The sequence below is a fragment of the Spermophilus citellus genome (assembly GCF_964194105.1).
Source record: "Spermophilus citellus genome assembly, chromosome: 18".
In the NCBI taxonomy this organism is placed as follows: Eukaryota; Metazoa; Chordata; class Mammalia; order Rodentia; family Sciuridae; genus Spermophilus; species Spermophilus citellus.
The window spans coordinates 58,592,073-58,618,368 of record NC_138200.1 but is presented as its reverse complement, the minus strand read 5'-3'; the positions used below and the strand labels follow the sequence as shown (position 1 = coordinate 58,618,368).

At 38.1% G+C, this 26,296-nt stretch overlaps 1 protein-coding gene across 2 annotated transcripts in view; it reads left to right on the top strand.

Annotated features, from left to right (window-relative positions):
* The window catches only part of CFDP1 (craniofacial development protein 1), a 117,451-nt gene that overhangs the window by 358 nt on the left and 90,797 nt on the right, over positions 1-26,296 (top strand). The window contains exons 2-4 of one of the 2 annotated variants that reach the window (XM_081273565.1): positions 15,938-16,055; positions 18,297-18,507; positions 19,970-20,097. In XM_081273565.1, coding sequence (XP_081129691.1) covers positions 15,938-16,055; positions 18,297-18,507; positions 19,970-20,097 — 457 coding nt within the window. Of the gene's footprint in view, positions 1-15,937; positions 16,056-18,296; positions 18,514-19,969; positions 20,098-26,296 lie in introns of both variants that reach the window. The other variant, XM_081273564.1, reaches the window with a different exon arrangement.

The following is a 26,296-nucleotide window of genomic DNA, read 5'->3' as shown; positions in this document are numbered from 1 at the left end:
CCAAAGCGTGCGCGTGGGTGAGTTCGGTGCTGCCGCTCCGCACGGGCCGACTTCGGCCGCCGCCCCCTCTCGTAGCCAGCGCGGGAAACGGCACGTGAACACGGCCCTGGCGCTGGGGACGCCGGAGGTGCCCCCCGAACGACGCGCGGCTTCCGAAGTCCTCTGGACAGAGCTTGTTTTCATCTTGAGGGATTTGCTAGCTCCCTCTTTGTCCATCTGTCCACCTTCTACCTTCACAAGAGATGTAGTTAACTCGAGGATGCATTTTGCTACTTTGCAGGGCCTACTCGTTGCTGTCGTCGAAGAACTTTTTTTTTTTTTTTTTTGGATGAGCGTCTCATACCAAGTGGGGTCAAGATAAAGCTGACCGTCCAAACTTACCCGCGCCCCATCCAGCACCTTCCCCAAGCTTATCCTTCTGGTTTCCATTTTAATTAAAAGTTATGCATGCACATACTTAAAACATAGACAAGCATTTTAAGAGGCTTTTTTTTGAAAGCTAGCAGTTCCCGTCATTCTCATCCCTGTTCAGTCCTAGTTGGGGGAAACTGCTTTGCACTTTTTCAATTTGGAATTTTCCATCTTTTCCATGGCTTCATCAAGCACTATAGAGGTCAATCTAGCGCCTTGGTTGTCTTTTGACATAACTCACCCATGGTGGGTCTTTTTTTTTTAACCCCCCCCCCCATCTTGTTCCACTGACCTTCAACCCCCAACACACACACACCCTCCTCCACCTTTAGACCCTCCGCACCTCAGCTTGTCGGTGTTTCTATGTCAGGTTTTGATTAGACAAGTAATACTCATTGTTTACGTTTTTCCTATGACCAAGTGACACCTTATTCACAGCTACACCATTTGGTGTACTGTGATTGTTTTCCATGCACAACTCTTTTCTAGAGTTGGTAATTACCTTTTTTTGTTAGTTTTTTTTTTTCCTTAGGTGTCTTTGTGTTTTTTACCACTAATTTCACTCTGAACTTTCAGGATTGTCTAAATCATTTCCCAAAATATTAAAGATTCTTTAGGTTTTCACTTTTCCTCTTTAAGTCCATATTTGTGGGGACAAGTGCATGAAGTGCTGCATATACATGGCATAAGTTAAGGGCGTCTGAGTGGCAGGCCACTTACCCTATAGACACAGCCCTGGGCATGAGGCTGGGTTTTGCTGTCCCTGTGCTTGCTCCATAGCCCACTCCTCGATTGGTCGCTGCAAGGACAGTTAGTAGACATTGCATTGGTGGCTGCCTGTAATCTGCAGTCTGCTTAGCTACTGCGTGAGTGTGTGTGTGTGTGTGTGTGTGTGTGTGTGTGTGTATTGCTCTCTTTGACTATGAAACCTAGGATGTCCATCATCAACACTCTGGATATTCTCTTTTATCTCTTTTCTGTATTCTCTAGTCTGTATAGTGTTGCCTGTTTTTTTTGTTTTTTGTTTGTTTGTTTGTTTTTTATCTTATGTTATCTTTCTTAATGTCCCACCAAAGTGAGACTAAATTCTGTAATAACTTCATGAGGAAGGATGCATGGCAGAAACATTTTTTTAAGATCTCAAATGTCTAAAAGTAACTATACTACTTGCTACTGTCAGGCTTGATTGATTCAAGGTTGGAAATAATTTTCCATCAGAATTTTAAAGGTGTTCCTTCATCTTCTAGATTCCAGTGTTGCTATTAAGAAGTTTTTTTCTCTTTTCCCTTTTTTATTGGGGATCAAACCCATGGCCTTAAGCATATTATGCAAGCTCTCTACCACTGAGTTACATCCAAAGTAGCTCCTTTTATTTCCTCTTTTGTGATGCTGGAGGGCAAGCCTGCTAGGCAGATATTCTACTGTTGAGCCACACTCAACAGTCTCCTAGCACCTTTTATTTTGAAACAGGGTCTTACTTTGTTGCCCAGGCCTGCCCCAAGCTTGTGATCATCCTGTGACAGCCTTTTAAGTAGTTGGGTTTACCTCACATGCCATTGTGCTGGGCTTTTGTTCCCATTTTCTGATACATCATTATGATATAACCTTGGTATGAGTATGTTTTCAGTCACTGTACTGATCCTTTTAGGATCCCCTGGTGCTCCAGAAGATTTTTTGATGATTTCTGCTCTCCATTTTCTCTGTTTTATTTTTGTGGAATCCTCATTTTTTTATGTTAAGCCATGGACCTGAACTTCTCTAATTTTTATCCTCTTCTTTTTTCCTATCCCATTGACCTTTTTTCTCACCTTCTCAGTGACCGGCTGCTTTGGGAGTTTTCCCTTCCCCTAAATTTTGTAGTAACCAGATTGCAATACATCAGTTATGGAAGCAGCTCTAGACTTGTTTTTGGCAGAGTTTACTTGTATCTGCTCACTGACCAGTATATACAGTTTTAGTCTGGCAGAAGCTCTTTAAGTGGTAATGTCTCATACCAACTTTGCCAAAGTAACCCGTGTAATATTTGAGGTTAATCCTGTGGTTATGCATACCACTAGCATTACCCCAGCCTCCTGGGTGCTTCTGGTGCTTGCTTATCTGGCTATGGTCCTGGCTCACTTTGCCCTATAGGTTACAGGTTCCTCAATCTGGATGGCATGTCAGCTGCCAAGACAAAAAAGGTTCAATAACTTTTTCTTTGATTATTCTTTTTTAATAGCTTTATGTTCTTGTTTCATGAGTGTAGTATTTATCACTTAAAGGATATTAATAACACTGAAGTTATTTGTTTTAACTTATATACAGTAAAATTTACTCTTCAGTTCACTGTTCTGTGATTTTTGGCAAATGTGTAGAATTGTGTAATCGCTACCAAAATTCACAATTTCAGGTCCCTCAACCCTCCCTGAAAACTAAAAATCCCTGTGTTACTCTTAGGACAGTACTCCTTTACCCTCAACCCTAGCCTCTGGCAACTAACTCCTGTCCTATTTTTAGTCTGTGTAAATGTTGCCTTTTTCAGAAAGTAATATAAATGGAAGCATAACTGTTAATGGATGTGAGGTAAGCCTAAAGGCTCATGTGTGAGACGATGTAAGAAGGTTCAGAGGAGAAATGATTGGGTTATAGCCTTAACATAATCAGTAAATTAATCCCTGATGGGATTAACTGAATGGTGACTGGAGGCAGGTGGGGTGTGGCTGGAGGAAGTGGTTCACTGGGGGCATGAATTGGCATATATGTTTGTGTCTGGCAAGTGGACATTTCCTCTGCTTTCTGATCACCATGTGAGCTGCTTCCCTCTGCCACACTCTTCCACAATGATGTTCTGCCTCACCTTGAGCCCCGAGTAATGGAGCTGGACTTCTGTGGACTAAGACCTCTGAAACCGCGAGCCCTCAAATAAACTTTTCCTACTTTAAAATTGTTTGGTCAGATCCTTTAGTCACAGCAGTGAAAAAGTTGACTAAAACAATAACAGGGTGTAGTTTTATGTGCATGACTTTTACTTAGTGTGAAGTGTTTTTAGATTTACCAATGCTGTTGTGCATATCAGTGTTGTAGCCCATGTATGAATATGCCACGGTTATCCATTCCTTTGTTGAGGGACACCAGGTTGTTCCCAGTGTGGATGTTTAACAAAAAAGCTGTGTGTTTAATACACACACACACACACACACACACACACACACACGGCCTTTCATTTCTCTTGGAGTAAATGCCTAGGAATGGGATTCCTGGGTTTTATGGTAGGTATATGTTTAAAAGAAAATGCTAAACTTTTCCATGTCATTCTTGCAGTATATGAGAGTTCCAATTATTCTTCATCCTCTACAATACTTGGATTGTAAAGTTGTTTTTGTTTTAATGTTAGCTACTTTTCTCATTTAATTTACATTTCCCTAATGATGACTTTGACTGTTTTTTTGCGGGGGGGGGGGGGGGAAGGGGAGTACTGGGAATTGATTCCAGGGGTGCTTAACCACTGAGCCACATCCCAGCCCTATTTTGTATTTTGTTTAGAGATAGGGTCTCACTGAGTTGCCTAATGCCTCACTTTTGCTGAGGCTGGCTTTGAACTTGAAATCCTTCTGCCTCAGCTTCCTGAACTGCTGGGATTACAGGCATGCACCACTGCCCCGGGCTGTTGACTGTCTTTTGATGTGCCTGCTTGCTATTCTTATCTCTTATTTGGTCATGTGCCTGTTCAAATCTTTTTTAAAATTGTGGTTTTTTTACTATTCAGTTTTGGAATTCTTTAGGTATTCTGGATATAGTTCTTTGTTGGTTATGTTTTATAATATTATGTCTCAGTCTGTGGCCTGTCTTTTTATTTACCTAATAGTGTTGTTTGCACAGTTTTTGTTTGTTTGTTTTGTTTTGTTTGTTTGTTTAACTTTTGATGAGGCCCAATTTGTGTCTCTCTTTTGTGTGTGTGTGTGTGTGTACTGCAGATTTAACACAGGGGTGCTTTACCACTGAGCCATATCCTAACCCCCCCCTTTTTTTTTTCATTTTGAGACAGGGTCTCACTAAGTTGCTTAGGGCCTTGCTAGATTGCAATCCTCTTGCCTCAGTCTCCTGAGTCACTGAATTACATGTATGTGCCACCACTCCTGGCCCAATTTGTCAAATTTTTCTATGGATTGTGCTTTTGCTATCGTACCTCAGAACTCTGCCTATCCCAAGATCACAAAAATGTTCTATGCTTTTTTTTTCCTGAAAGTTTCATATTTTACATTTTTTCATATTATCAGTCTTTTTCAGTCAATTTTTGCATAAGGTATGTTTTGTCGGTTGGGGTTGGTTTTGTATATGGATGTGTCTGATTATTCCAGCACCATTTGCTGAAAAGACTGTCCCTCCTCCATTGAATTGCCTTTATACCTTCGTTAAATATGATTTGGCCATGTTTTTATAGATTTTTTTTGGACCTGTATTCTGTTCTTTTGGGTAGGGGGTACCAGGGATTTAATTTAGGGGCACTCAACCACTGAGCTACATCCTCAGCCCTATTTTGTATTATTATTATTATTTTTTTAAGAGACAGGGTCTCACTGAATCGCTTACTGCCTTGCTTTTGCTGAGGCTGACTTTTGAGTTCACAATCCTCCTGCCTCAGCCTCTGAGCTGCTGAGATTATAGGCATGTGCCACAGAGCTCAGCACCTGTATTCTGTTTTTTTTTTTTTTTTTTTTTTTTTTTAGAGGAGAGAGAGAGGGGGGGGTGGTGGGAGGGAATTTTTTTTTTTTTTAATGTTTATTTTTTAGTTCTTGGCGGACACAACATCTTTGTTGGTATGTGGTGCTGAGGATCGAACCCGGGCCGCACGCATGCCAGGCGAGCGCGCTACCGCTTGAGCCACATCCCCAGCCCCGTGTATTCTGTTTTGATTACTCTAGTTTTCAGTGTTACAGTCAGGTGGAGAAAGTATTCCAGCTTTGTTCTTTTTCAGAGTTGTACTGCTTTCCATATAAATTTCAGAATGACCTTGTAAGTCTCTCCAAAAGTACCCTGTTTGGATTTTGTTTGAAATTGCATTTTATCTGTAGATCTCTGGGAAAATTGACAGTTGTAACAATGTTTTCTACCAGACTATGAATACTGTAATCTTTTTTTTTTTTTTAGTATTTATTTTTTAGTTGTTGTTGGACACAATACCTTTATTTCACTTATTTATTTTTATGTGGTGCTGAGGATCAAACCCAGGGTCTCTCACATGCAAGGCGAGTGCCCTACTGCTGAGCCACAACCCCAGCCCCAGTAATCATTATTTTTTTAATATCTTTATTTTGTTTATTTATTTTTTAATATGGTGCTGAGGATCGAACTCTGCCCCACGCGTGTGAGGCAGGCACTCTGCCACTGAGCCACAATCCCAGCCCTCTTTATTTATTTAACCCTTTTAAGCTTTGCTTTTCAGTTGTTCATTGCTATAATATGGAAATACAATACATTTGGTTTTGTATTGTGAACTCAAAGCCAGCAAACTTTGTATTCTATAGTTTTGCTAGACTTATTTGATCAATTCTAGAGGTTTTTGTAGGTTCCATGGGATTTTTCATAGTCATGTCAAATCTGAATAGCAACAGATTTCTTTCTTTTTTTCCAGTACTTTTGTATTCCCTTGCCTGCCGTATTGTACTTGATACTTCCAGTATGATGTTGAGTAGGAATGATAAGAGGGGACACCGGACGCAGTGTTTTGTTCCTCATGATGGTGCTTTGGGTTGTTTCTTTGTTCTTCAGATTTTCTGTAAATGGGAAGTTAGATCTAAATGCTTAATGAGTTTTCAGTGGAATACTTTTGGCTACACTACATTGTAGATGACTTCTGTGGTTCATATTGCATGACATCAGAAGATAATACCTAGTTGACTCCCATAGTTTTGACTTCTGCATAAGGATGATGACAGTCTGATCCTGCTGTTGTATATTTTTTCCTTTGGAACTGGAGAGTATTCTGTGTGGCAACATATGTAATGGTGAGCTAGTCACGGTGATGCATGCTTATAACCCCAGTGACTCGGGAGGTTGAGGCAGGAGGATTGCAAGTTCTAGGCCAGCCTCAGCAATTTAGTGAGGCCCTAAGCAACTCAGCAAGATCCTGTCTCAATAACAAAAAAACCTGGGATGTGGCTAGGTGGTTAACCCCCCACCCACTGCCCCAGGTTCAGTCCTTAGTACCAAAGTGTGTGTGTGTATTGGTTACACTTAAAATTGCCTTTTTTTTTTTTTAAACATTACTTGATAACCCTTGCATAAATTACTACTATATTAGAGTTTGGGATATTTTCCTTATCCTATGATTCTTCTACATTTATTAGTTGATTTTGTTCTTTAAAGTGTAGCCTTCTCTCATAAACCAGAACCCTGGTACCAGGGATTCAGCGCAGGGGTATACAACCACATCCCTAGCCCATTTTCTATTTTTAAGTTTTGAGACAGGTCTTGCAAAGTCGTTAGGGCCTTGCTAAGTTGCTAAGGTCCGTCTCTAACTTGCAGTTCTACTACCTCAGCCTCCCAAATTGCTGGGATTACCGACATGAGTGACCAAGCTGGGCTGTTAGAACAGTTATTTATTTGTTTGTTTATTTTGGTATCAGGAATTGAACCCACGGGCAGTTAACCACTAAACCACATCCCCAGCCTATTTTTTACATTTTATTTTCAGACAGTCTCTCACTAAGTTGCTTCGGACCTCACTAAATTGCTGAGGCTGGCTTTGAACTTGTGATTCTCCTGCCTCAGGCTCTTGAGCCAATGGGATTACAGGTGTGCACCACCATGCCCAGCTGTTGCCACAATTTAAATTTTTTTAAAAAATTATTTTTTAATATTTATTCTAAAAATTAATGATGTGATTGAAATGAAAAAAATCTGCTGGGTGTGGTGTCACATGCCTCCAATCCAGCAACTGGGGAGGCTGAGGTAGGAGGACCACTATTTCAAGGCCAGCCTGAGCAACTTATCAAGAACCTCTCTCAAATAAAATAAAAAGGTCTGGGGGATTGCTAAGTGGTGGAGCACCCTGGATTCGATCCCCAGTATGAAGGAAGCAAGGAAGGAAGTGGGGAAGGGGAAGGAAGACTATTCAACTCCTAGAAGAAAATGTAGGGTCAACACTTCAGCATATAAGCACAGGGAACAACTTTCTCAGTAGGACCCCTAAAACTCAGTAAATAATGCCAAGAGTTAATAAATGGAATGGTATCAAATAAAAAACTTCTGCACAGCAAACAAAACAACTAGGAATGTAAAGAGAGAACCTACAGAATGGGAGAAAAATCTTTGCTACCTAGTTTTCTGACAGGATTCATATCAAGAACATATAAAGAATGTGGGCTGGGTTGTGGCTCAGTGGTAGAGCGCTTGCCTCACATGTGTGAGGCACTGGGTTAGATTCTCAGCACTGCATAAAAATAAATGAATAAAATAAAGGCCCATCAGCAACTTAAAAAATATTTAAAAAATAATGTATAAAGAATGCAAAAAAACACCCTTTACACCAAAAAGTCAAATAACCCAATTAATAAATAGGCAAATGAATTAAACATACTTTCAAAAGAAGTACAAATGGTCAATAAACATGAAAAAATGTTCAACATTATTAGCCATTAGGGTAATGCAAATCAAAACTACACTGAGGGCTGGGTCTGTAGCTCAGTGGTAGAGCACTTGCCTCACACATGTAAGGTACTGGGCTGGATCCTCTGCACCACATTAAAAAGTTAATTAGTAATTAGTTTTTACAAAAAGATTTTTTAAAAGAAAGAAAGAAACTACACTGAGATTTCATCTCACACCAGCCAGAATGGTAGTCAGTGAGAATACAACTAATATGGGCTGGGGCTGTAGCTCAGCAGCATAGCACTTGCCTAGCACGCGTGAGTGAGGCACTGGGTTCGATCCTTGGCATCACATATAAATAAAATAAAGGCATTCTGTCCATCTACAACTACAAATATTAAAAAGAAAGTATACAAATAATAAGAAGTGCTGACACCATACCCAGATTTTTTTCCTTTCGATGATATCAATAATTTTTTTAGAATAAATATTTTGAAATAAATTTAAAAAGAATTTAAATTATGGTAATACCTGGGCATGGTGGTGCACACCTGCAATCCCATTGGCTCAAGAGCCTGAGGCAGGAGAATCGCAAGTTCAAAGCCAGCCTCAGCAATTTAGTGAGATCTGAAGCAACTTAGTGAGACTGTTTCAAAAGTGTAAAAGGAACAATTTTGTACTGCTGGTGGGACTATAAATTTGTACAACCACTATGGAAATCAGTATGGAGGTTCCACAAAAGAGTAGGATGGAAACACCATATGACCCAGCTATATCACTCCTCTATATTTATCTTGAAGAATTAAAGTCATCATACTACAATGATACATCATACCCATGTTTATAGCAGTACAATTCAGCAGTTGTGGTATGGAACCAGCCTAGGTGTTCATGAATGGATAAAGAGAATGTACTATATACACAGTGGAGTTTTTATTGAGCCATAAAGAAAAATGAAATTATGGCATTTTCTAGAAAATGGATGAAACCATAGAGACCATCTTGTTAAGTGAGATGAATCAAATTCAGAAGGTTAAGCATTGTATATTTTCTCTCATGTGGAATCTAGAGAGGGAAAAGAAAAAGAAAAGTGGGGGTGTAGCTCGTGAAAATCAAAGGAGATGAGTAGAGGAAAGGAACCCAGGGGTGGGAGGTGGGGAGGTGGGAGAAGTACTGTGGAGTGATGTTGGCCTAATTACATTATCATGTTGTATATTGTGTGCATATACAAATATGTAGCATTAATCCCATCAGTATGTACAACTACAGTGTACCAATAAAAAATGTGGGAAAAATAAATAAAAAATAAAATGCAGTTTAAACTTTAGAAATGCACATGTCTGCCAGAGTGACATACATTCTGTGCTGCTTCAGTGGACAGAGCTAGATAGAAAGTACATATCACAAAAAGGATTAGTGTTTATGTAGGTATTTTAGTAGTATATCCTAGAGCCTGTGCATTCTTTTTAATGGATGTATAATATTTGTGTCTTTCTTTCTACTGGGGATTGAACCCAGGAGCTCCCACCACTGAACTGCTTCCCCAGTCCTTTTTATTTTTTATTTTTTTAATATTTATTTATTTATTTTTAGTTTTCAGCGGACACAACATCTTTGTTTGTATGTGGTGCTGAGGATCGAACCCGGGCCGCACGCATGCCAGGCGAGCGCTCTACCGCTTGAGTCACATCCCCAGCTCCTTATTTTTTATTTTGAGACCGGGTTTTGCCAAATTGCTGAGGCTGCTCTAGAACTTGTGATCCTCCTGACTCAGCCTCCTGGGTTGCTGGGATTTCAGGCATAAGCCACCATGCCTGGCTAATATTTTCATTATAGATGTACCACATTCTATTCAATCAGTCTCCTTTAAAAAAAAAATTATAGCCTGGAACGGTGGCACACACCTGTAATCCTAGCAGCTTGGAAGACTGAGACAGGAGGGTCACAAGATCAAAGCCAGCCTCAGCAAAAGTGAGGTGCTAAGCAACTCAGTGAGACCCTGTCTCTAAATATAATACAAAATAGGGCTGGGAATGTGGCTCAGTGGTCGCTCGCCCCTTAGTTCAATACCTAGTACCTCTCCCCCAAAATTATAGATTGCCACCAAAATTTTTATTTTAAGATTAATTGTACTAAGTTATAATATCTTTTTTTAGGAGGGTACTGGGGATTGAACCCCTGGGGCACTTTACCACTGAATCATATCCCTAGTCCTTTTTATTTTTTATTTTTTATTTTGAGACAGGGTCTTGCCAAGTTGCTTAGGGCCTAAGCTAAACTGCTGAGGTTGGTCTCAAACTTGAGATCCTCCTGCCTCCTGAGTCACTGGGATTACAGGTGTGCACCACTGTGGTAGGGCTATTTTATTTTATTTCATTTCATTTTAATTTTCTTTTTTGAGTTGGGGTTCTCACTGTGCTGCTCAGGCTGGTCTTGAACTCATGGACTGGAACAGTCCTCCCATCTCAGCCTCTTGATTGCTAGGACTCTAGGAACAACACTGCACCCAGCCCCTCAAATCCTTTGTTATTACAGATTGCAATGGAGTGGATAATCTATTACATAATCTGGGATAGAATTCTATGAAATTGCTGAATTGAAAGGTAAATATATTTATCTAATTTTATTGGATATCACCAAATTCTGTTTCATGAGGTATTTGTTAGAATTTGGCAATACCTGACAAAATTGCAGAATCATGAGTGTGCTGGTTACTTCATAGTTTTGTTTGTGCAAACAGTATTTGCACAACAATAATATACTTTTATAGTATTTAGTACTGTTCTTTTTCTTTCCTTCTCTTTCCCATTCCCTCTCTCCTGTCCTGGCAGTTAAACCCAGGGCTTTGCACATGATAGGCAGATGTTCTACTACTGAGCTGCATCCTGTCCTTTTTATTCTTCTTTTTTTTTTTTTTGTACTGGCAGTTGTACCCAGGGGTGCTTAACCACTGAGACACATCCCCAGCCCTTTTTAAAAATTTATTTATTTATTTTAATTGTAGTTGGATACAATATCTTTAATTAATTAATTTGTTTTTATGTAGTGCTGAGGATCGAACCCAGGGCCTCGTGCAGGCTAGGTGAGCACTCTACCACTGAGCCACTGAGCCACAACCCCAGCCCTCCTCAGCTTTTTAAAATATTTTATTTAGAGATAGGATCCCACTGAGTTGCACGTGCCTTGCTAAGTTGCTGAAGCTGGCTTTGAACTCACAATCCTCCTACCTCAGCCTCCCAAGTTGCTGGGATTAAAGGCATGTGCCACCATATCTGTTTTGGTTTTTTTTTAATATATATATTTTTAGTTGTAGGTGGACACAATACCTTTATTTTATTTTTATGTGGTATTGAGGATCAAATCCAGTGCCTCATGCATGCTAAGCTAGCACTCTACCACTGAGCCACAACCCCAGCCCTCCCTTTTATTCTTTTTTTTCTTCCCCTTTTTATTTTTGAGACAGGGTTTTACTAATTGCTAAGACTGGCCTTGAACTTGTGATCCTCCTGCTTCAGTCGCCCCAGTAGCTGGGATTAAAGCATATGCTAGCTTTTACCTAGCTTTTCTTACATTATAAAAATGAGGACTATATAAGCAAAGTAAGCCAATCCCAAAAAACCAAAGGCCAAATGTTCTCTGATAAATGGCAGGGGATCCATAAAGGGGCAGGGGTGGGAGGGGCGGGGGCAGGGAAGCATGGGAAAAATGGAGGAACTTTGGGCAAAGGGGATGGAGGGGGCTTTTGGGCAGAAAAGATGGTGGAAAGAGATGGACATCATTACCCTAGGTACATGTGTGACTGCACATATGGTGCAATGCTATATCATGTACAGCCAGAGAAATGAAAAGTTGTGCTGCAATTATGTACAATGAATCAAAATGCATTCTGCTGTCCTATGTACCTAACTAGAATAAACAGATTAATTAATAAGAAATGTGAGCTGTATACATAGAATTGAATTTAATATCCATGTATTCACTACCCAGTTTAAGAACTAGAATATTGGCTCCTTGGAAACTCCTGTGTACCTCCTGCTTTTCTTTATAGGTATATCAGCCTCAAAACGCTTGAGTAGAAAGCAAAATCTGACTATGTAAAAGGCAGTACTTCTGGGACTCTCAGTATTTAGTCATAGCATTTATGTTGGTCACTTAGTACTCGAGTTTTTTAGAGTCTTTGTGCCTTCACCTGTGCTTGGCATCACCTGTCCAGAAACCTTGGATTCCTTTTCAATAAAATCTTCAGACTCCTACTGGTGGGTGGAGGTGGTGCAGGCCCATGGCTTAGAACTGTGGAGGATAAAGGTTCTAACTGCTGCTCTGCATACAGCTTTTCCCCTGTTTGGAGCACTCACCTTCACCCCTGGTTCCAGAGGCAGCTGATGCTGTTGGTCCATATGCCTCTTGAGGAGTCTACGTCTTTCATCAGTTTAGTCTTTTACTTTCTCCAGACCTGCATGCAGTTAAAAGTTCTTCTCCAGGTTTCAGGAAAATGTGGCTGTTGCATTCTTGCCTTTTCTCTTCAGCATTGTGGGTCCTATGAAAAATTCTTTTGGCTGCAGTTTATTGATGGAGGTATAAGGAAGCACACTTTCATGTGTGTTCACACTGCCATCTTAACCTGAAACTTGCTTCTCTCCTCATGAGATTCTTTCATTAATTAGTTCTTGCTTGGTGTTGGGGATATCAAACTGATTTCCCTTTTTGGAACCCTCATATTGAGAGTGTATGTTTGTGTGTGAGAGAAAGAGATGCTTATTCTCTAGGTTTTCACATGCCTATCTCCTTATCTGTTTTTAAATCTTTGCTATCTTATTTTTTTAGTTTTTAAGAATTTAATTATTTCTCTGACTGCTAGCGATGGTGAACATTTTTTCATGTACTTGTTGATTGATTGTATGTCCTCCTCTGAGAAGTGTCTGTTTAGGTCCTTGGCCCATTTGTTGATTGGGTTATTTGTTATCTTATTGTCTAATCAAAACCACCCTAAGATATCATCTCACTCCAGTAAGATTGGCAGCCATTATGAAGTCAAACAACAACAAGTGCTGGCGAGGATGTGGGGAAAAGGGTACACTTGTACATTGTTGGTGGGACTGCAAATTGGTGCAACCAATTTGGAAAGCAGTATGGAGATTTCTTGGAAAGCTGGGAATGGAACCACCATTTATTTGATCCAGCTATTCCCCTTCTGGATCTATTCCCTAAAGACCTAAAAACAGCATGCTACAGGGACGCTGCTACATCGATGTTCATAGCAGTACAATTCACAATAGCAAGACTGTGGAAGCAACCTAGATGCCCTTCAATAGACGAATGGATAAAAAAAATGTGGCATTTATACACAATGGAGTATTACTCTGCATTAAGAAATGACAAAATTATAGAATTTGGAGGGAAATGGATGGCATTAGAGCAGATTATGCTAAGTGAAGCTAGCCAATCCCTAAAAAACAAATGCCAAATGTCTTCTTTGATATAAGGAGAGTAACTAAGAACAGAGTAGGGAAGAAGAGCATGAGAAGATGAATAACATTAAACAGGGATGAGAGGTGGGAGGGACAGGGAAAGAGAAGGGAAATTGCTTGGAAATGGAAGGAGACCCTTAGGGTTATACAAAATTACATACAAGAGGAAGTGAGGGGAAAGGGAAAAATAATACAAGGGGGAGAAATGAATTACAGTAGAGGGGGTAGAGAGAGAAGAGGGGAGGGGAGGGGAGGGGAGGGGGGATAGTAGAGGATAGGAAAGGCAGCTGAATACAACAGACATGAGTATGTCAACATGTAAATCAATGTAAGTGTAATTGATGTGACTCTGCAATCTGTATACGGGGTAAAAATGGGAGTTCATAACCCACTTGAATCAAAGTGTGAAATATGATATAGCAAGAACTATGTAATGTTTTGAACAACCAATTTAAAAAAAAAAAGAATTTATTTATTTATTTACTTACTTATTTATTGTGGTGCTGGGGATTGAACCCAGGGCCTTGCACTCTACCAACTGAGCTATATCTCCAGCCCAAGAGTTTTGTTTTCTAAATTAAGTCATCTTATTTCATGAATACTACCATTTCTCTTACCTTTTTTAAAAAAAAAATTTAGTTGCTGATGGACCTTTATTTACTTATTTATCTATTTATCTGTCGGTTTATGTTGGTACCAGTGATTGAACCTAGGGGCACTTAGCCACCGAGCCAAATCCCTAGCCCCGCCCCCCTTTAACATTTTTTTTAGTTGTACATGGACACAATATCTTTATTTTGCTTATTCATTTTTATGTGGTGCTGAGGATCGAACCCAGGATCTCACATGTGTGAAGTGAGTGCTCTACCGCTGAGCCACAACCCCAGCCCCCCCAGCCCTTTTTTATATTTTATTAGAGACAGAGTCTCCCTGAGTTGCTTAAGGCCTTGCTAAGTTGCTGGGGCAAGCTTTGAACTTGCAATCCTCCTGCCTCAGCCTCCCAAGTTGCTGGGATTACAGGCGTACACCACCATGCCCAGCCTATTTATTTTATTTATTTATATGTGGTGCTGAAAATTGAACTGAGTCACAACCCCAGCCCATTTCTTCTTATATCTTTTTTTTTAAAAGAATATCTATTTTTTTAGTTATAGGTAGACACAATATTTTATTTTTATGTGGTGCTAAGGATTGAACCCAGTGCCTCACGCATGCTGGGCCAGCACTCTACCTCTGAACTACAAACACAGCCCTCTCTGATCTTTTTGAGGATATTAATTATAAAGGTTTTTGGTGGTTTTTTTCCACTTTGATTCCTGCACTGATTATTTCCTCTTATTTTCTTCTCTTTGAATCTTGCCTGTCATGTTGGAGGCTTTCCTCAGGTGTTGGGGGTCATTGATTCATTGTGAGTGAAGTACTTAAAAGCTGATTAGATGTATATAGGAGTATCAGAACAGCTCCAAAGAGGAAATAACCCAAATGTCCTTCAACAAAAGAATATATAAATAACTTGTGGTATAGTCATACAGTGAAATACTGTTCAGGAACGGAATGTGTAAACTACAGCGAGTTGTAGCAATATGGTGACTCACAGGCATACTGTTGAGTTAGACAAAAAAGTACATTGAGGCCTCTATTTGGTTAAAGTTCAAAAAACAGGCAAAAACTAACCTGTGGTGTTAAATGCAAGATAGTGGTTACCTTTGGAGTGGGGACAGTGAGTGGTGACTGGAAGCAGATACAGGGGACCTTCTGGGATGCTGGCCATGTTTTGTTCCTCAAGCTGGGTCCTGTTTTTCTGTGTATCATTTCGTGGAGCTCTATATCAGATTCATTTCAGCTGTACATTTGGTGTGTGCACTTCAAATAGAAGTTGAACCTCTTTGTAGGTTTGGTTTATTGACTGGTGTCCACAGAGGGTGGCCAGACTGGGCATCTAGACAACACTTGCTGGGAACCCCTGAATATCAGTGTCTGAAGATAGAACATAGATGTGTTTGTTTTTTCTGCTATATTTAACTGAAAGTCTTTAAGTTTCTTTCTAAACCCCATTTGTGGACAAGACAAGGTGTCTTTGTTATTATATCTGAGATAAGACGGGAACATTAATTTCTTCTTCAAAAAGTATATTAGTAGACTTAGAATCTCCATTCATTTGTTCATTCACTCATTTGTTAAGCAAATATTTACATATCAAGACAGGCAGTGTCCATGACTTCAAAGAGTGAACAACAGCATAGCAGAAATTGCAAACCTTTACTATATGGGAATGAATTAGGGAGGGGAAATAAGGACTGCTATGGAAGCCAAGGATTAGGAAAACAGCCTAGTCTCAGGGACAGAGAAGTCTTCCCTAAGGAAATGATATTTTAGGTTAAGAATGAGGAAAAATACAGGACTTTTTTTTTTTTTAATGAAAATGTTTCATCTTGATGTGAAAAATCTTTCTTTCCTATCTGTCTGACCACCCTGTTATGTGATTTCAGGTGGAGAATATAGTGAAGATGACGTAAATGAATTAGTGAAGGAAGATGAAGTGGATGGTGAAGAGCAGACACAGAAACCGAAAGGGAAACAGAGAAAGGCTCAGAGCATTCCGGCCAGGTGATGTTGCTCTCAAGTTCCCTAGAAGTCAGGGGCTTGTGCTACAGTCATCCTAATTGCTGAGATTAGTCTGATGATAAGATTTCTTATGGCCAGGGTTTCTGACCCTTTTTTTTTTTTTTGAAGAAAACATTTGCTGGTATTTTAGAAATAAATTCTTGGTCTCTGATAAGCTTTAAAATTTTTAGGTTTATTTTTATTTATTTACTTATTTTTGTGTGTGTGCGCTACTGGGGATTGAATCCCAGGGGTGTTAACCTGGGCTGGCCTTGAACTTGCGATCCTTTTGCCTCAGCGTTTTGACTTGCTGGGATTACAGGAGTGTACCAACATATCTGGCAAAATATTTAGGTTTTAATTAAACAAAAAAGCCTAACAAGTAAAATGTGTATATGGTTAAAACAAAACTATTAATGTATACCTTGTTTCTAGCCTTGAAGAAGAATGTTACCAAAGATATTCTCTCCGTATATAACAAGGATATATATATATATGTCCTATATATGTTGAAGAAGAATGTTACCAAAGATGTTCTGTCCGTGTATAACAAGGATACATATATGTCCTACCCTGTATTTTACAACAACACTCTGTATTGTTTTTCACTGTCATTGTTTTACAAGTTGGAAGTGGTACCACCGCAGTACATTTAAACATACATTGCACGGACAGGCCTTACTTGACTTGCGCATCCTCTCATTGAGGAACATTTAGATCATATCTAGTTTTTGTAGTAAATAGTTTTTGTACATGTCTTTGTATACATGTAAGTCAGATTTGTACATGTAGAATTGTTTGATCTAAGGTTATGTGCAGTTCAATTTTTTTTAGCAATCTTTCTTTCTTTTTTTTTGGTACCAAGGATTGAACTCAGGGGGCACTCATCCACTGAGCCACATCCCCAGCCCTATTTTGTATTTTCTTTTAGAGACAGGGTCTCCTTGAGTTGTTTAGCGCCTTGCTTTTGCTGAGGCTAATATCCTCCTTGCTCAGCCTTCCAAGCTACTGGGGTTATAGGCGTGTGCAACCATGCCTGACCTAGCAATTTTTCTTTCATAAGCCTATACTGAATTACATTTCCATCAGAATTAGGAAAATTTTGATAGGTAATTTAACTCAGGGACATCTTCTATGGAAGTGTTTTACTTCAGTGCTTTTTGTTTTCCTGGGCATTGAAGCAAAACGTAGATTATATTGATAAAAAGGAAAAAAAGAATTTTAGATTTAGATAATTCACTTAAAATCAAAGTATTAGTGAAAGCAATATATTTTATAAGTCTTGGGCCTGGTTCTTTTTTTAAATATTTTTTAGTTATACATGGACACAGTATCCTTATTTTGTTTATTTACTTTTATGTGATGCTGAGGATCAAACCCAGTGCCTCACACGTGGGAGGCAAGTGTTCTACCACTGAGCCACACCCCAGCCGCTTTGGACCTAGTTCTTTTGTCTCTATTCCAGCTTTTATATCTTCAGAAAGTAGAACAAAACACTGATATATATTTTTCCCTGAGAACTTCTAGAAGAAATAACACAAATAGCTGGGTGCAGTGGCACATTCTTGTAATCACAGAGTCAAGAAGGTTGAGGCAGGGAGATTGCACATTCAAGGCCAGCCTCCACAACTAAGCGAGGTCCTAATCAACTTAGCAAGGTCCTGTGCAACTTAGACCTTGTCTCCAAATTTAAAAAAAGGACTGGGGATGTGACTTATGGTAAAGTACCTCTGGGTTCAATCCCCAGTTCAAAAACAAAAACACTGTTTTGAACAGATTAATTCTGTGAGGTGATTTTGGGTTTTGTTTTGTTTGTTTTTAAATGAAAATAGCTAGTCCTGACTTAGAACACTATTTAATGATTCCAAGTGATTGGGGAAGATGCTAACAGTAAACTATAAAATTTTAGTTTATCTTTTCTGTTCCCCACCCCCCTAGATCTAGTAGTCCCAGATCTAAATTTTTTTTTTTTTTAAAGAGAGGAGAGAGAGAGAGAGAGAGAAATTTTAATATTTATTTTTAGTTTTTGGCGGACACAACATCTTTGCTTGTATGTGGTGCTCAGGATCGAACCCGGGCCGCACGCATGCCAGGCAAGTGCGCTACCGCTTGAGCCACATCCCCAGCCCCTCTAAATTTTTTTTTTTCAGGTATACAGAATTACATTTGGAATTGAGGAAGGGGTAACAAAACATTTTGCCTTATCTGTCTTGTCTTGCTTTTCTTGTGACTATTGATGATTAGGAAGAGAAAACAAAGTGGCCTCTTGTTAGAAGAGGAAGAAGAAGATGCCAAGGCTGAATCTGGAGGAAGTAGCAGTGAGGAGGAAGATAAAACAGAAGAACAGGAAAAAGGGACTGGATCAGAGGATGCAAGGAAAAAGAAGGAGGATGAGCTCTGGGCCAGCTTCCTCAACGACGTGGGACCAAAATCAAAATTGCCCTCTAGTACACAGGTGAAGGTAAGGCTGGAGATGAATGGTATGATAGCATCTCCAGAAATACCCTAGGGTTCCCAGATAATTTTTTTTTTAAATTTATAAACTGAGATTTGAATCTTAAACAGAAAGCAGACTAGATAGATGCCTTTTGATAGTAACTTTACTAGTGAAAAGCAAAAGCACTCTATATTTTATGAAAAGAAGCCTTTCTCAGTATGGAGATTCCTAAAAAAAGTGGAAATGGAACCACTATGTGACCCAGCTATCCTACACTTTGTTGGTTTTCCAAAAGAACTAAAATCAGCACACTATAGCAATACAGCCACCTCATTGTTAATAGCTGCGTAATCGCTAAATTATGGAATCAACCCAGATGTTTGTCAATAAATGAATGAATGAAGAAATTATGGTATATATACACAAAGCAGTTTTACTCAGCCATAAAGAGGAATGAATTTATGGCATTTGCTAGTTAATGGAAATGGAGAACATCATGCTAAGTAAAATAAGCCAGACTCAGAAACTCAAAGGTCAAATGTTTTCTTTCATTTGTGGAAGTTAGAGTAAAATAAAGGAAAGGAAGAAGTAAGGATAGGATAACATAAAGATATAGGGAAGATCGGTAGCATAGACGATCAAGAGGCAGAACAGAGGGACAGGAAAGGGGAGGCAGTACGGAGTGAATTCTTAAAAAATCATGCTATGTGTATATATAAATACACCACAGGGAATTTCCCCTGTATGTATAACTAAAAAGAACCAATAAAAATAGATGAACAAAAGGAAATCTAGCAGAGTAGAGGAAGGAGAAGCAGTGCAGAGCAGGGGATGGGGGAGGATGGGAGGAAGAGAGGAGATCATGAACTGAAAATCAAATTCTATGCATGTGATTTTGTCCAGATGAATTCAGCTACTATGTATAATTATAATGTTCTAATAAAATAAAACAAATATTAAGATTTGAACAGAAAGGGTAAGATTAGAACAGAAAGACAATTATTGAAAAATCAGCTTAAGGACAAGCTATATGGTGGACTTACAGACAGTGTTCACTGATGACAGTGAGTTTATTTTTTTCAATTATATTGCCTTAAAATAAAACTACCTACTGGACACAAATTTCAAACTTTAAAAATTGCCTTGGGGGCACTGGGCTGTGGCTTAGTGGTAGAGTGCTTGCCTAGCATGTGCGAAGCACTGGGTTCAGTCTTCAGCACCACATAAAAATAAATAAGTAAAATAGAGGTATTGTGTCCAACTACAACTAAAATTAAAAAAAAAAAAAATGCCTTGGGATCACATCTCAGCTGTTCTTCAAAAAAACCCTGAAGCCTTTTAATCAAATAAATTCCCAATAAAGAAATCATTGAATAATTAGAGATGAAACATTGAGAATAACCATAAGCAGCATGTTTAGATGACTCTTATAGGTTCATACTTTGATGAAACTAATTGCATTTCTTGCTTTTTTCCATAGACAGGAGAGGAGACTGAAGAGATGAGTTCAAGTAAATTGTTGGTCAAAGCAGAGGAGCTAGAGAAACCTAAAGAAACCGAAAAAGTTAAAATCACCAAAGTGTTTGATTTTGCTGGTGAAGAAGTGAGGTAAGAGAATCTTTACAAACTTTAAAATTACGCTTTTCAAAATGAGCAACTTTCTAAATGGTATTAGACATCTTTTCTCAGTCCAACTAAAATCAGCACACTATAGCAATACAGCCTCAGTCCAACTAAAATCAGAAGAGTTTATATTTCTACTTGCTCATTGCTGTGCTTTGTGACTTTGCATAAGTGGTCATTTCTGTTACTTTCCTCAACTGTGAAATAGAATCCACAGTAAGGTCTCTGAAATCAGATAAGAATTGAAAAGAGAAATTTGATTCCAGTATTGTTTCCTTCCTCAGTATTATTGTTTGAATTGGGTTATAAGGTTTGTTTACTATACTTTAGGAAAATAGTAGGGCTTAGTGTCATGACAACTTTAGCCTTCTGGCTGATATAAGTAAGAGCTACATGCCTGGAATTTTCTCTCATTTACTTAAATTTATTATGTGAAAACAGCAAATCTATCATTTTGAGCTAAATGAGAACAGATGAAATGCCAATAAGTAATTCTGTAGTTGGTTTCATTTATTTTCTTTGACAGTAACAAATTAAGAACTCTCTGAAAATAGACTTTCCCCTCATTTTTTTTTTTTTTTTTTTGTGTGTGTGTGTGGGGGGGTACTGGGAATTAACTACTGAGCCACATTCCCAGCCCTTTTGCATTTTTGTTTTGAGACAGGCCTTGCTAAAGTTGCTAAGTCTGTCTTTATACTCACAATCCTGCCCTGGCCCTTGAGTTGCTGGAATTTACAATGCCACTACACCTGGGCTGAAATTATTCTTGAAAATGATACCTGTTTTCTGACAATTACAGTTATCCCTCAGTATCCGTGGGAGATTGGTTCCAGGACCTCCCGAGGATGCCAAAGATTGTAGATGCTCAAGTCTCAAATAAAAATGGCATAGTCTTTGCATATAACTTAAGTATAACCTCCTATATAAATTAAATTACCTCCAAATTACTTATAATACCTAATACAATGTAAATATTATGTTAATAGCTGTATTGTTTAGGGAATAATGACAAGGAAAATGTCTGTACATGTTCTGCACTGATGCAGTTTTTTTTTCCTGAATGTTTTCTATCTATACTTGGTTGAATCTACCAGATGTAGAACCCACTGATACAGAAGGCCAACTGTATTATATACAGTGAAAATACATTTTGGAAAACAGAATTTGGTATTAACTGTTATATTACAACACTCACTGTAGTCAGATCCATCAATGGCTAATGTTTTGCCTCTCTATTACTATATGGATTTATTTGTTTTTTGTTTTTGTTTTTTTTAACCTTATAGGAGCCATCTGAGAATGACTTTTATACATTGTAATACTTCCTTCTTAGTATTTTAACATGTCTCCTAAAAACAAAGATATTCTTCTTTGTAACCTAATATAGCACTTACATCAGTAAATTTAACATTAGCATACTCTTTTATGATTTAAATTGTTCAATGTGTTGCAGACAAATATTTTTGTAAAACACAATAAAAAGAAATTGCTAGAAAAATAATTTTAAAAGATATATAAAATACAAGCCCCAGTTTTTGATAATATTCAACAAACATAAAATTCCATTTCAGTATTGGAGACAAAATGAACCAAAGCAACGATATATGATATTTCTTGCCTATAGTCCCACTACTCAAGAGGCTGAGGCAGGAGGATTGCAAGTTTCAGACCAGCCTCAGCAATTTAGCTAGCCCCATCACAAAATGAAATAAAAAGGACTGGGGATATTTATTGCTCGTGGAGAGTGCTTATCTAGCACATGCAAGGCATTGGATTTAAACTCCACTACAATAGAGAAAAAAAACCCTAAGTAATTTGAAAAGAATACAGGCTGTTCATTGAAAGTGTGAATGTGGATGATTAATACAGATAAGAACCACTGTTGCACCTTTTATTATTCTGTAATTGAAACAAAATAAATAGAGTGAAATATTAGTTCTCAAACATCAGGCACACATTCTGAATAATACTGTTTTAATATTTAAAGTTTCTATTGTGAGAATTCATTTTTTATAATTTGTCTACTATAAGTTGGATTGGTCACAGGACTATCCTGTGGGAAATGTATATGTTTATTATTTCTGTGCCCCTTTCCTCTTTTATTTTTTTCTTCTTATTTCCTATATTGGGGGATTGAATCCAGGGCATTGCAAATGGTAGGAAATCATTCAACATCCCAGCCCTTTTTGTTGTTGTTGTTGTTTAAATATATATTTTTTAGTTGTAGTTGGACACAACACCTTTATTTTATTTATTTATTTTTATTTGGTGCTGAGGATCAAACCCAGGGCCTCACACATGATAGGGGAACGCTCTACCGCTGAGCCACAATCCCAGCCCAACATCCCAGCCCTTTTTATTTTTATTTATTTATTTATTTATTTAAGAGAGAATTTTTTTTAATATTTATTTTTTAGTTTTCGGCGGACACAACATTTTTGTTTGTATGTGATGCTGAGGATCGAACGTGGGCCGCACGAATGCCAGGCAAGCGTGCTACTGCTTGAGCCACATCCCCAGCCCCCTTTTTATTTTTTGATTTGAGGCAGGACCTCATTAAATTGCTGAGGCTGCTTTGAACTCCTAATCCTCCTACATCATAGGAATTACAGGTGTATAGGACCTTGCCTGGCTGCCTTTTTTTATTTTATTGTTTGAGACAGAATCTTGCTAATTTTGCCCTGGCTGGCCTTGAACTTTGGATCCTCCTGCCTTAGCCTACTGAGTAGCTGGGATTACAGGTGTTCATCCTTGTGTCTGGATTTGTGTTGGTTTTCTTTTTAAAAAAAAAAATATATATATATATATATAGTTCAGGGTTGGGCATGTAGCTTAGTGGTAAAGTACTTGCCTACCATGCTTGAGGTTCTAGGTTTGACTCCCCGTCACCACAAAACAATCCCCGCCCCCCAATTCCAGTCATCATAAAGAAACTCAGTATATTTTCATGGGAATGGAAGTCTACACTTTAAAGCAGTTTCATTAAGTTCAGGATTTTTATTTTTACTTTTATGCAGAATGAAACTAATGATATTGTATTTTCAAAGTTCATCTTTAATTCTTTTTTTTGGTACTGGGGATTGAACTCAAGGGCACTCTATCACTGAGCTACATCCCCAGTCCTATTTGTATTTTATTTAGAGACAGTGTCTCACTGAGTTGCTTAGTGCCTCATCATTGCTGAGAATGGCTTTGAACTTGTGATCCTCCTGTCTCAGCCTCCCGAGTTCTGGGATTACAGACGTGCATCACTGCACCCAGCTTCATCTTTAATTCTTCTTCAATAACCATTTCTGGGGCTGGGATTGGGGCTCAGTGGCAGAATACTTGTCTTGCATATGTGAGGCACCGGGTTCGATCTTCAGCATCACATAAAAATAAAGATATTTAAAAAAATATATAAATAGCCATTTCTAATATTTATCCCATGGAAGTTAGAATTAAATTTAAGATATGTTTTAGTGGGGGAAATAAAGAATTCTGGATGCATGAATTTCCTCTGCATGGATATTCTTTTTTTTTTTTTTTTTTTTAGTTTTAGTTTTTTGTAGTTATAGGTGGACAGAATGCCTTTATTTTATTTGTTTATTTGTATGTGGTGCTGAGGATCAAACCCAGTGCCACGCACATGCTAGGCAAGTGCTCTGCCGCTGAGCTACAGCCCCAGCCAATGGATATTCTTTTGATAGAAAATATAATTGAAAACATTCTGTGAAACATGTCAATATGTAGAAACTTTTTTTCCTTCAGGCTTATAACTCATTTTTACCCTTATAATTTATTTGCTACTGAAAAGTATGATGAATTGCTTTCTTGCATAGAAGAACTAAGATTATTTAAAATAATAAGATTATTTAAAACAATAATGGCTAAAGCAAATTGTGCTAATTGGGGACCATCTGAGATTTTGTTTGTTTTTTAATTTTTTTTTAGTCATTGATGGACCTTCATGTAACTTATTTATTTGTGTGTGATGCTGAGAATTGAACCCAGGGCTTCACACATTCCTGGCAAGTGCTCTATCACTGAAGCCATAACCCCTGCCCACCTGTCTTTTTTTTTCCTTTTAAAAACACTGTTTACTTTGTAGTTCATCATTCTCAACAGAATTTTTTCCTTTCATAACCATTATACCTCAGCATACAAGTTTTTAGTTGATCAATATTAAGAGAATAATTTAAAAATTAAGGGATGGGGTTATGGCTTAGTGGTAGAGTACTCACTTAGTATGTGTGAGACCCTGGGTTCAATCCTCAGCACTACATATAAATAAATAAAATAAAGGTATTGTGTCCACCTTCAATTAAAAAAATTTTTTTAATTAAGTGTACTACCCTTACATAATTCTCAATTTTTACTACTTTACTAAGTATAGTGTCTTCATTTTTTGCTTTATTTTTTAGTTTTCCTTTGATAGCAAGATTTTTCTTGATGATGAAAGCAGTGTATTTATTTGTTCTTCCAATACAAACTCATAATCCAAAGTGTTTTCCTCTCTTGCAATTGCAACATTAAAATATACTTCTTCAAACACGCTCCAAACCACATCTGTTGAGCTGGGCACGGTGGTACACACCTATAATCCCAGCAGCTCAAGGGCTGAAGCAGGAGGATGTCAAGTTCAAAGCCAGCCTAAGCAGTTAGCAAGACCCTGTCTCAAACTAAAAAATAAAAAGGATTTTTTAAATTGATGTCGCCTAGTGGTTAAGCATCCCTGGGTTCAGTCTCCAATACCAAAACAAACCAACCACCTCTGTTGAGGATGTGATCCTAGTTTTATTACATAGAATACTTTGCATTACCTTTCTGTTTAAATCACAGATATAATAAAGGAATGTTCATGTTAGCAGTAGCTGGCATTCTGCAAGTTGCATTGAAAAAAGTACTTTGTTAATTTTATTTTTTTAGTATTATAAGTTTTAGTATTATAGTTTTCTTAGTAGTATAAGCCTGAATACATCAAGCTGTATTGTCATTGGAAAGTTACACTTGAATCACCTTTGAATTTATTGATGTTTCAGGGCAGACTCATTGATAGTCTTTTTCTCATATCTAGACAATGGGTTTGTTTTTTAGTTTTAGCAAACAGATGTGCTTCTTTCTCAAAAGACAAAGCAACTGTCCTTTGTTAGAAGACCTCAGTGCACTGTTAATGTGTAAAATTTTACATCTATTTCCTCCTCCTCCTCCTCCTCCTCCTCCTCCTCCTCCTCCTCCTCCTCCTCCTCCCTTCTTTCTTCTTTCTTCCTACTAGGGAATAAACCCAAGGGTGCTCAACCACTGAACCACATCCCCAGCCCTTTCTTGTATTTTATTAGAGACAGGGTCTCACTGAGTTGCTTTGGGCCTCACTAAATTGCTGAGGCTGGCTTTGAACTCGCAATCCTCCTGCCTCAGCCTCTCAAGCTGCTGGGATTATAGGCATGTGCCACCATACCTGGCCTGAGTACTCCCTTTGAAAGAATTCTTTTAATTTTCAACTTATTTCTTTATGTTTTGTATAAACGCTCCTGAAGTTTATTGGATTCATTGCTCCATTAGCCAGAACATCTCTGAAAAGAACTCACTATAATTTTATCACTGTATGATCAAAACCCAGACTCAGTATATGAAAGATCATAGTCAAGCCCATATGATATTGATTAGTGTTCTGGTTTACTACTGTTGCTGCATTCAGAAAAAGGTGTATAATTTCTTTTCAGAAACATTCAGCAGGGCAAGACTTTGTTTTGTCATTAATAAACTAGGAATAAAAATAATGCCAATTTTACTTTCTTAAATTAATTATTAATTTTAAACTAAGTTTTTAAAAAATCACACTTGGTTATTAAAGTGCTTATAAAAATAACATAAATTCTTATTTCACTAGATTTTTGGATTTCAGGTGATACAATAACCATAAAATATTACACCCATTATAATGTGGTTTTACTTTGGATAACAGTTTATATTGCATGCAACTCAGTTCAGAAGGTTGATGTTAACTAAATTAATTTTGTTTAATGCAGTGACTACTGATCATGTCTTGAATATTGTGACTCTATCACATTGCTAAACAGGTTTCTAAGTACTCATAATTTCTGTACCCATCTTGTTTTGAACCAGTAACAGGTAGTTTTTTGTTTTGTTTTTAAGTTTTTTTCCCAATAATACGTAGTTTTATAGCCTCTACTTTGAGTATCAC